Raw genomic sequence first — 12,004 nt, forward strand, 5'->3', positions numbered from 1 at the left:
GAGCAGTGACCGCCGGGCTGGAGGGGGCAGCCCCACCTCGCACCAGCAACCCTCCTCCCCCAGAGACTCCGCAGAACAGCCAAGGTCTTGGGGACAGCCGGCCAGGAACACACGCGCAGCGAGGCTTCCGCAGAGGAGAATGAGAAAGGCAAGCGAGTCCCAGAGCTGTGACGGCCCCGGAGGGGCTCGGGGACCCCGGGCCACCTTCAAACACCATCACACAACAATAAAAATGAACTAACAGCACAAGTAAATCCCAGTCACAACTGAGTAACAAGCTCCACTCAGAAATAGGGTGCCTCTTGCTGGCCTGAAGCCCAGAACAAGGCCGAAGCGGTCCCACCCTGCAGGCTGACCTGCACCCTGGCCCGTCCACACGGCAGCAAGCCAGACCCCAGGACACAGCCTCCAGCTCCCTCCCACCCCGGGAACCCAGCAGGTCCTGGCAAGAGCCCCCACCCCATCCCTCTGAGGCATGGCTGTGACTGGCAGACGAACACTGAACTCTACGTTCAAGCACGTTCCGTTTCGGCCTGGCCCGTGCACCTCTGAAGAGCCGTGTGGAAACCCCCCGCAGTCTGTCACCACCACTGACCTGTGCAGACCTGGTCCCACCATCTGACTGCACTGTCCACATTTTCTTCTTGATTCTGCTTTCGTCTTCCTGATTCTTTTGTTAGCGTGATACTCATTTGACTTTTTTCCTCTTTATATTAACATCTAAACAGTGTTACTGAGTGTCCAGATTCTTTCTGGAGGAGGAGAACTTCCATCAACACTGAGAATCCAGTGACAGACTCAAATTCAAGTGCCACGTGCATGTGACACAGGCAGTCTCGTCACCAGGGAAGAGACGACCGTCCGCAGACTCTGCCGGCCCCAGAGTATGGCCTCGTGGTCCACTGAGCCAGCTTCACTGAGACATGATTCCTCACCATGAGTGCACCCACTTTGGTCTACCTCACGTTTTATTACAAGTTCTATATGAACCAACAATTACACATAAAATATTAAGCCAATGAAAAAACAGGAGATAGCTTACATCAATTTATTCAAAATCGCCAAGGACAAAGGCCTGTACGTTGTAATTAGAATCCAGAACCCAGAAATCACGCAGATGCAGACTAGTGTCCCTGAGCTCTGGTATCACAGCCAAAGCTGACAGCAGAGTCCTTTGAGCTATTAGTCAGCAATGCACTCACACCACACTGCCCAGGCCACAGGCCAGCAGAAAGGGGGTCACAGAACAAATCCTGATGGCTTGTGACCATGAGGGGCTGCCTGGCCCGCCTGGAACAAAAACACGGAGGTGCAGGGACACGCAGACGCAAACCCACCCCTCCCCACACGCTGCAGCCAGCACCCTGGTGACATCCCCGTCCCACCGAAGGGGACGATCGTGCCCCGAGTGTCCCCTGTGAGGACAGGAAATGGCTCAGGGAGGGGGGAGCAGGAGGCAGACAACACCTGCTGAGGGGCCCAGAGCGGCACACGGTGCAGTGAGGAGGAACGTGGACACCCAGGGTCCAATCCCACTGCGCGCAGCAGTGAGTGCAGGTCTGAGAGCGTACCCTCCAGACGCCGTTCTGTGGGCCGGGAGGGGCCTCCCTGGGGGCTCAGCCGGTAAAGAGTCGCCTGCAGTGCGGGAGACCTGGGTTCAATCCCTGGATCGGGAAGATCCCCTGGAGAAGGGAAAGGCCACCCACTCCAGTATTCTGGCCTGGAGAATGCCATGGACTATGTCCATAGGATCACAAACAGTCAGACATGACTGAGCGACTTTCTCTCTCTCTCACACACACACACATATACACACGGGCTAGGAAACTGCTTCCTCCTATGCTTCTACAGGAGAGAGGAAAAATAACAAATGATATCTTAAATGATTTTAAAATTTCCTTTAAATCTCTAGTGTTAGCATTTTCTACCAGTTTATTTTTGAACAGTTATACCTCAGGGGCCGGGACAACATTTAAGATTTTGCCCCCAGACCTCCTAGACGAGTAGAACTGGCGTAAGTAGCTACAATGATTCTGGAGTTTAAGCAAAATCCTAGAAAGAGACAAGGGAGCGTCCCCTTCTGCTTCACGGACCACACTAAGGCCTCTGACTGTCTGGACCACAACAGAAAGAGACAAGGGAGCGTCCCCTTCTGCTTCACGGACCACACTAAGGCCTCTGACTGTCTGGACCACAACAAACCGAAACATTCTTCAAGAAATGGGAACACCAGACCACCTCACCTGCCTCCTGAGAAACCTGTAGCATGTCAAGAAGCAACAGTTAGAACTGGACATGGGACAAAGGACTGGTTCACAATTGGGAAAGGAGTACGTCAAGGCTGTATATTGCCATCCTGCTTATTTGTTATGTGCAGAGTACATCATGCTTGGCTGGATGACTCACAAGCTAGAATCAAGACTGCTGGGAGAAATATCAACAACCTCAGATATGCAGATGATACCACTCAAATGGCAGAAAGCAAAGAGGATCTAGAGTCTCTTGATGAGGGTAAAAGAAGAGACTTAAAAAGGGTGGCTTAAAACTAAGATCATGACATTTGATCCCGTCACTTCACAGCAAATAAATGGGGAAAAGTGGAAACAGTGGCAGACTTTATTTTCTTGAGCTCCCAAATCACTGTGGATGGTGAGTGCAGCCATGAAATTAAGAGACACTCACTCCTTGGAAGAGAAGCCATGACAAATCTAGACTGAGTACTAAAAAGCAGAGATGCCACTTTGTCGACAAAGGTCCACAGAGTCAAAGGCATGGTTTTTCTAGTAGTCATGTATGGAAGTGAGCGACAGACCACAAAGAAGGCTGAGCGCTGAAGAACTGATGCTTTTGAACTGTGGTGCTGGAGAAGACTACGGAGAGTCCCTTGGACTGCAAGGAGATCAGTCGGTCCTAAAGGAAATCAATCCCAAATATTCACTGGAACGACTGATGCTGAAGCTAAAGCTCCAATACTTGGGCCACCTGATGCAAAGAGCCAACACACTGGAAAAGACCCAGATGCTGGGAAAGACTGAGGGCAAGAGGAGAAGGGGGCGGCAGAGGACGAGATGGTTGGATGTCACCATCGACTCCATGGATATGAGTTTGAACAAACTCTGGGAGACAGTGGAGGACAGAGGAGCCTGGCTTGCAGCAGTCCATGAGGTCGCAAAGAATTGGATACGACTGAGTGACTGAACAATAAGACACTCCTGAACTCCAGAGGCTGAAAGAAAATCCTTTACACATCAAAATCTATACCCACAGAGTTACTGCAAAGTGCAAAACGCTAATCAACAAAATCATACACTTCCAAAAAGTCACTGCTGCAAGAAATTCACATCATCTCTGTCCACCCTTAGTTCAGAGTAACTCGTCAGATGTGGCGTCTGTCTTATATAAAGATGGCCCAGGGTTTCCTCAGACAGATCTGACCCATGGTGGTGACAGGAAAACCATGGCTCTGCATGTGCCTAACTCTCAGCCATGGCTGCTGCTCCTCCTCCAACTCATCCGTCCCCCGACTAGAAGGCCCGAACACCAAGCGCCGCTCGGCCCAGGTCTGCTTCCGCTGCCCCTGTGGGGACCCCCACACCACCCCAGACGGTGCACCCCCAGGACCACCACAGTGCACCCCGAGCCCATCACGCATGCCTGCACACGGAGCCGCCCCACAGGCCTGTCCCAGCCGGGCACTCGCCCCACTGGGAGGATGGAGTGCTCGCCTGCAGGAAGATCGCACCCATGGCGGGGGCCCAGGACACCAAGCCAGGGCCAAGGGCAGGCTGTACAGGCACCGGGTCAGCATGGCTGGGAGAGCAGCTGTTTACAACACTGTTCCTGTTACTCCAGGGAGCACTGCCCAGAAAGACAAGCACTGCTCTGATGAAAACAGACTATCCAAAGACCCAAGATAGACGAAACCCAAGAATCACAGCCAGAAGCAAGCAGGGCTTTGTTAAGGCCCAAACGTGCGGACGTCCTCTAGACCCTCACCCAGGGCTGAGGTCGGGTGTGCATGCCACCCACCTTCTGGCTGCGGTCAGGTGCCAGCACACCATCCTTGGAGGCCCTGCCATCCTCGGCGGGAAACACAGCAGCTGGCGGGCCGCCCTGGTCCTCATCCTCGTCCAGCTCCTCCGAGTCGTCCTCCTCTGAGTCCAGGTCCAGGCTCTCACCGTTCACATGGAGGGAGCCATCGCTCAGATCCTTCTCACCCTGGAATAGAGCAGACGCAGCGTCAGGACCCCCTGACTCCTCCCAGTGGGCATGGCCAGGGCTGCCCTGTAGCAGAGCAGAGAGGCAGAGGGCCCCCCACAGCCTGGCACACCCCTTACCTTGGAGCCCCCCGTGGAATGAGTTATGCTCTTAAACATCTCAATCACCGTCCTCTGCTTTAACACTTTGGTCTTTTTCTTAGGAACCAGGCTATAGGTTCCCATTCTTCGCTTTTTCTTCCGAGATACTGCAGCTGCTAAAACAAAAGGCAAGCAAGCTAAAAAGAAAAAAAAAGTCAAAAGGGGACAAGAGAAGAAAAGAAATGCCATTCAAACGTTTTTAAAGGCAGGCTGATCACCAAAATACCATCAGCACCCACAACAGTGTCATAAGTTGCACAAAGAAAGCAGAAAACCCACCACGGACCATGCGACCTGTTCACAAGGAAACACCAAGCTGTACAGAAGGGACACACGGGTCGGCCGTGCCAGACAGGCTGTGTCACCAGGACCCTCCGTCCTCGGTCAGAACCCCACGACTGCTCAGCGCCCTGTCCCTGCACACAAGGGCGGGCAGCAGAGCTTCCAGGCAAGTGCAGTGGTCACAGGACCAAGCAGGGGCAGGGAGGGCTTGTGGCCACTGATGCTGTTCTGGGCAAGGCAGCCCCAGATGCACTGCTTTGGAATGAGGGTTCCTACGATGTTTTCTATTTGTAAGAAGTTTCAAGAATTGTTTTCTAAAAAATCTGAAAACCACTGCTTTCACGTGGAGAACTCCCCTAAAGGACTGAGAGAAACACCTTAAGTTCTATGACACATGGGAAGGAGACACTGGAGAAACAGACAGCTGTGCGCATGGGCGCCAGGACACAAGGGCCGTCGGCGCACGGGCCTGCAGGGGAGCACGTGGAGACACGATGCCATCCACACGCGGGATGGGGCGCAAGCAGGCCCCAGGCAGGCCTCCCGGCAATCTTGGGAGGCAGACGCGTTGTGCACTTCGTGCAAATCTGGAGTTTGCCCAGCCTGTGCTGAGGCTGAATGGCACACACAGGCCCTCCAGGGTTCTCAGCACCGTGACTTAAAGTGGGAACAAGAAGGGACGACTTGACACCAGAGTGCCCCGGGGCAAGTCTAACACAGACGGGGCGGCACAGAGCGGGGAAGGGAGGCGGGTTTGAAGGACCAGGTGGGCAGGGGCCACCCGCTCCCAGGCCACTCGGGCGCCGTCACAATCAGCCACGGCCACACGGCAGCAAGGCCACGGGCAGAGCAGGGAAGACCTGTGCCCCTCGAGGAGCAGAGCCAGCAGGCCGCGGGAAGCTCTCAATCCTGAGCCTGTGGGGCCCCGTCTTCAGCCTGCAGAGAAGGCAGGAAAGACTCCCATGGGAAACTACTACAGTCTAAGTGTTTCTGCTCAGAGAACTTGTCCTGAATGGACGAGGAAATGACAGAGCTCAGATGGGGACGATCTGAGCTCTTCCCGCCCCTACCGCTCTTCCCCTCCCACAAGCACCACTGGGCTTGCAGGATCTTAGTTCCCTGACCAGGGATTGAACCCACGCCCTCGGCAGTGAAAGCATCAAATCCTAACCACTGGACCATGAGGAAGTCCCCGATCTTAACTTTTCAACAGAAGCGCCAGCTCCTGACACTGTCGCCGAGCCCTACACACATGGGTGCCGTTTCATAGAGAGCTGCACGTCTGTCTGGCTGAGACTCTTATTAAACAATAACACCAAGGGGTGGTGAGAAGACAGACTGACCCTGTTTTCTAACCAACCACTGCATATCAACAAACAGAACATGAGCCCCCTGGAGATAAGGCTGGGCCCAGGACCAGGAAGGACAACACGGGCTGGGTCCACCTGGAGAAGGCAGGAAGTCCTCAGAAGCGAGGGGGTCATGTCGGAGGACTCAGGAGCCAGCCTGAAAGGCAGACCCAGGACAACACAGACAAGTCGGTGATGGACAGGAGACGCACAGGAGGGCCCACAAGCTGAGACAGAGACGCAGCTGGAGAGGGAAGCCCCTCACTGCAGCAGAAGCTCCACGGGAAGGTGGAAGGGGACGAGGGACGGGGAAGCCACCCTGGGCAGTCAGCCCCGACGGATGGCCCCAGACGCTCATGCCGCTGAGCGGGAGGAGCGGACTATGCAGCCCTTTAGGCCCCACCTCCCGAGACGCACAGGACGGTGACCTGGGGGTCCCCACCCCCCAGGGAACGCAGCGAGGACAGGGGCCTCGGGGGCAGTCTAGAAGACAGCTGAGACCCCAAGGATGCCCCAGACTGACCACACGCTCCAGGGGAAGGCAGGAGACGCCTGGCCAGGAGCACCTCCCCGGCAACCATGTGAGAGGGCGCCATGTGCGGCAAGCATACACCAAGGGGCCCAGGTCTGCAACCGCTGTGCCAGCGGCGAGTGCCCCCGCTGGGCGTCTGCGCCCGTGGTGAAATGGGGGGTCCTCCACAGACTCATGTCTGAAGTCAAACTACTGACAGGCAACAAGAGGACGCTCCCACCCCACACCAGGGGCCTCTCACAGTCCTGAGTCCTCCCTCGCCCACGAGCCCGGGGCCTGGCGGACAGCCCATCTGTCCCAAGAAGTCCAGTCTCCAGAGGGAGCGGGCTCCACAGCTCTCCCCCACAGCCCCCCAGGAGCCGCCCCCTCCAGAAAGGCCCACCAGGGACCTGGCGTGCCCCGCTCCAACACAGGAGGGGCCGTCCCACGTGCCGGGCCCCGGAACTCAGTCCCTGAACTGATCACTGCCCCAGACCTAGAGCACCCACCCCACCGAACCACAGCCGCAGACTGTCAGCCTGAAGGTGACCTTCGTCTGGGAGCTGGAGGTCAGTGGAGGCGGCGACACAGGCCGGGTGAGGGCGGAGCCGGCGGATACCCCAGAGTGCGGCGGGCCCCCTTTACCTGTCTGGGCCTTCGCAGTGGCCACGTGGCATTGGTTCTGAGGTAGCGACTGGTGAAGGGACGGGAAGGGGGGTGAAAGCTGCTGGCGTGCAAACTCCGAGGCGGCCCTGCTCAGCTCCTCTCTTGGCTCCTCATGGTCGCGGGCGTCCCGGCCTTCCCTGGGGTCCTTACTTGCCACGTGCTTCAAAACAGAGACAGCCGACAATGACCCACAGGCGGCAGACACGTGGGCGGCAGACACACAGGTGGCCCCAGCACACTGGCTGGCAGCACAGAACCGGCTGCCTCCGTCCCCCAGCCCCCACGAGGACAGGCCGGGCCGAGGAGGAGCTTGGTGGCGGCGCGGGGGAGAGCAGGGTCTGCGTCTCTAGGGGAAGCAGCGGGGAGCTCGCCAGCCTGTGGCTCAGGTGACACATGTGACTTGCAAGAGACACCCAGGAAGCTCTGAGGAAGCGCCTTCCACTCGGGGCACCCCCTCAGAAGGTTTCACGCCACAGCATCACCACGCCACGTCTTTAAGATGCTTTTGCTGAGTTTTACCCACTTCCTCGGTGTCCTGGCCTCAGCCTTCCCAGGCGAGGTCAACGGCAGCACCGACTGCCACCCCCACCTTTGCTCCAGACACCACGCACGCGCCCCCATCGCATGCTCCCCGAGAGTCGGCAGCAGCCTTCAGACGGCCCGACTCAGCTGAACCGCACGTTCCTGCACACACAGCAGGAGCCCTCCCTCGACACACAGGGCTGGGAGACGGCACAGCCGCCTGCAAAGGATGAACACAGGAAGACCTCGCCTACACCGCTGACAGACATGAGCTCAGAGCGCACCGAAGGCCTCAACTAGGAAACGTGTAGAAAAAACAAGGCAGAAGCTTCACAACGTTGGTCCTGGTAGTCAATCCTTCAATATTACAACAAGAAAACAGGCAACAAAAGAAAAAAAAGATAAATTAGACTTTATTAAATCTAAAAATTTCTTATAGATCAAAACTACAATAAGGCATCCCCTCATGTCTGTCAGAATGGCCATTATCAAAAGACGGCAAATAATAAATGCTGGAGAGGACGTGTAGAATATGGAACCCGAGCGCCCATCGACAGGAACATCAATTGGTGCAGACACTACGGGGATTCCTCAAAAAATTAAAAACGGAACTACCATATGATCCAAAAATTCCATTCCTGGGTATTTATCCAAAAAAACCCGAAACAACAGTTCACAAAGATAAATGCACCACTATGTTCACTGCAGCGCTGTTTATGACAGCCAAGACATGCAAGCAACCCAGGTGCCATCAACAGACAAACGGACAAGAAGACGTGGTGCTTAAACACACATACAGTGGAACATTACTTGGCCGTAAAGAAGAAGAAAACCTTGCTGCCCGTGACAGTGCCGACAGCGCCTCTGGACCCTGAGGTGCTGCACCAAAAGAAATATGGAGAAAGACGAAGACCGTGGTTCCGCTCACACGCAGAGTCTGAAGCCAGCAGAGGGCAGACGGAGCAGACTCCCAGAGACAGAGAATAAACGGGGGGAACAGACAAAACAGGTGAAGGGGATCATGAGGCACAAACCTCCAGTTATAAACAGGTGCATCATGGAGGCGTAATATACAGCAGGCAGAATACAGTCGACAGTACTGCATGATAACTCTGCAAGGCGACTGACTGTAACGAGACTTACCCTGCTGATCGTTGTGTAATATACAAAAATATTTAATCACTATGCTATACACTGAAAACTAATACAATACTGTAAGTCAATTATACTTCAATTAAAACTTTTTAAATTTCTGTGCACCAAAAGACAACCAGCAAAATGAAAAAACAACCTACAGAATGGGAGAAAACATTTCCAAAGCATATATCTGAGGAGTCACATCTAGAATATATAATGACTCTACATCCCAACAAGGAACTCGATTTAAAAGTGGGCAAAGCACGTGAACAGAGATTTCTCCAAAGAAGACACACACAGGGCCAAAAAGCACATGAAACAATGCTCAACATCACTGATCATCAGGAAAACGCAACTCAGAACTGCAGTGGGACCACCTCGCACTCCTGGGATGGCTGCTGTCAAACGAACAGCACGTGCTGGCATGGACGTGGAGACCCTGGGATCTCTGCGCACTGTGGGAGGAGCTGGAACACGCAGACGCCGTGGATAACAGCGTGGCGGCTCCTCAAAGAGTGAACACAACTATCACAGGATCCTGCAATCCCACTTCTGGGCGCACACGCTCAAGAACCGAAGGCAGAGACCAGAAGAGGTCTTTGCACAACTGGGCTCACAGCAGATGAGGGAGGAGGCCGCCCAAGTGCCCGACGATGGAGAGTGGGTAAACCAAGTGTGTGTGTGGTGTCCCATGGACACTCGTGCAGTGGAATATCACTCAGCCCTGAAAAGGAAGGATGCTCTGAGATAGTGCAGATGACTTTTGAGGACCCTGTGCGGCGTGGAATAAGCCAGACACAAAAGGACAGATCCTTATATGAAGGATCTTTGTCCCATCGCTTCCTGGCAAATAGATGGGGAAACAATACAAACAGGGACAGTTTTCCTCGGCTCCAAAATCACTGCAGATGGTGACTACAGCCATGAAATTAAAAGACACTTGCTCCTTGGAAGAAAAGCTATGACCAACCTAAACAGCATATTAAAAAGCAGAGACATTACTTTGCCAACAAAGGTCCATCTAATCAAAGATATGGTTTTTCCAGTAGTCATGTAGTCATGTATGGATGTGAGAGTTGGACTATAAAGAAAGCTGAGTGCCAAAGAACTGATGCTTTTGAACTGTGGTGTTGGAGAAGACTCTTGAGAGTGCTTTGGACTGCAAGGAGATCCAACCAGTCAATCCTAAAGGAAACCAGTCCTGAATATTCACTGGAAGGACTGATGTTGAAGCTGAAACTCTAATAGTTTGGCCATCCAATGACAAGAGCTGACTCATTGGAAAAAACTCTGATGCTGGGAAAGATTGAAGGCAGGAGGAGAAGGAGACAACAGAGGATGAGATGATTGGATGGCATCACCGACTCGATGGACATGAGTGTGAGCAAGCTCCGGAGTTGGTGATAGACAGGGAGGCCTGGCGTGCTGCAGTCCATGAGGTCACAAACAGTCAGACACGACTGAGTGACTGAACTTGAACTTGCCTGTATGAAGCAACAAGCACTGACTCTGCCAATCTGAGACAGAGAGCAGATACGGGGAGGGGGTGGGGCAGAGACAGAGCGGGAAGAGAGGCGGGGAGGGAAGTGAGTCCAGCAGGGACAGAGGGTCACTTTGGGGAGATGAGCAAGTTCTGGGATGACAGGTTGATGGCTGGGCACTTAAACATGGCTGCTGCTGCTGCTGCATCACTTCGTCGTGTCCGACTCTGTGCGACCCCACAGACGGCAGCCCACCAGGCTCCCCCATCCCTGGGATTCTCCAGGCAAGAACACTGGAGTGGGTTGCCATTTCCTTCTCCAATGCATGAAAGTGAAAAGTGAAAGTGAAGTCGCTCAGTCGTGTCCGACTCTTAGTGACCCCATGAACTGCAGCCCACCAGGCTCCTCCATCCATGCGATTTTCCAGGAAAGAGTACTGGACTACGATGGTAAATTCTATGTTATGTGCATTTTAATAGTGTTTTAAAAAAGGCGCCCTCATCTCTTGGAGTCAACATCTGGGAGAGGTTGACAGGCCAGATTGGGGGCGGCCCAGGACCCAGCTCCACAGCATGGCTCCTCGCAGCCGGACCCGAGCACACTCCCTCTGGCTCCTCCAAAAGTCCCCCGCCTGCCTGGGGGCCCCGCACAGGGCTCCTTTTGAAATATCCAAAAAATAAAGCTAAGAACTGCTAAACTTGAGTGAAGACTCTACATCTGGATAGCGCTCTATCCTCGGACCAAGCAAACCCACCAAGGCAGAGAAGCTTAGGTGGACTTAAGGCAGTGCCCCCTGCCAGGGCCGGGGCCAGTCCCCTACGCGGGGAGAGGACTCGTGCCCTCGTCTGCAGTACCTGCACACACCCACACGGCCACCTGTGACCAAAACACCAGCGGACAACTGCGTTTGCCCCAGCCCGGCCTCTGCTCGCCACGCCCCGCTTCACGCCCAGGCCACAGCCAGGTGCCCCCAAGGCAAGTCCTCACAGGCCAGTGCCCCACTCCAGGGGCAGCAAACACCCACGAGCACCCTTCTGCACTAAGACCCGCCCCCTACCTGGCCCACCTTCCTCTCCTGAACCCAGAGACCAAGACTGCTGTAGGGACACAGACACCCAAGGAGACAGCCAGGCCCCATGAAGCACCACCAAGAGCAAACGCCAGTCAGTCAGGGAGCCGGTCTTCACGGCGTGCCGGCGAGGGACATGAGGGCCTCCCACGCCTCCTTCGTGTGAACAGGGCTAACGCAACCCTGAGCCGGTGAGTCTGGTGGTGTGGACACCGCCATCCAAGAGGCAAACTGGCTCTGCCTTGCGCGGGGACGTGAGGCCACCCGGCTGTGAAAATTCCTGCATTTTTAAACTTTTAACGGAAAATAAATTTTTTGTCATATGCAACATGTTTGCTGTCAAAACTCAATTTTCAATAAAACATGCTTTCCTAAAAAAATCGAACAAGACTGAGCAGGGTGTGGGGAGCAGAAAAGCCAGCAGTCAGGAGAGGCCAGGTCTGGTTCTGGGAGCCAGGAGGGCCCCCAGTCTCCACATCTCCAGTCCCCTCCTCTTGCAGGGGTCTGGGAAGCAGACTGAGTTACCAGTGTCTGAAGGAGGCGAGCACGGCCTTCAGCAAATCAGCTTCTGAAGCCTCAAAACCCTTCTCTTTCCCTTCCCTCCAACAGCCTGAGTGTGCTCAGTAATT

The 12,004-nt window shown here is 54.6% G+C and overlaps 1 protein-coding gene across 10 annotated transcripts in view; it reads right to left on the minus strand.

Annotated features, from left to right (window-relative positions):
- The window catches only part of EHMT1 (euchromatic histone lysine methyltransferase 1), a 119,898-nt gene that overhangs the window by 46,950 nt on the left and 60,944 nt on the right, over positions 1-12,004 (minus strand). For 7 of the 10 annotated variants that reach the window (XM_055400834.2, XM_088840963.1, XM_088840964.1 and 4 more), the window contains 3 exons: positions 7,146-7,326; positions 4,338-4,495; positions 4,030-4,218 (listed from right to left, as the gene is read on the minus strand). In XM_055400834.2, the coding sequence (XP_055256809.1) occupies positions 4,030-4,218; positions 4,338-4,495; positions 7,146-7,326 (528 nt within the window). The remainder of the gene's footprint in view (positions 1-4,029; positions 4,219-4,337; positions 4,496-7,145; positions 7,327-12,004) is intronic. The other 3 variants (XM_088840961.1, XM_055400839.2, XM_088840962.1) reach the window with 2 other exon arrangements.

The sequence above is a fragment of the Moschus berezovskii genome, chromosome 11 (assembly GCF_049115385.1).
Source record: "Moschus berezovskii isolate FMDL1 chromosome 11, NW_MosBer_1.0, whole genome shotgun sequence".
In the NCBI taxonomy this organism is placed as follows: domain Eukaryota; kingdom Metazoa; phylum Chordata; class Mammalia; order Artiodactyla; family Moschidae; genus Moschus; species Moschus berezovskii.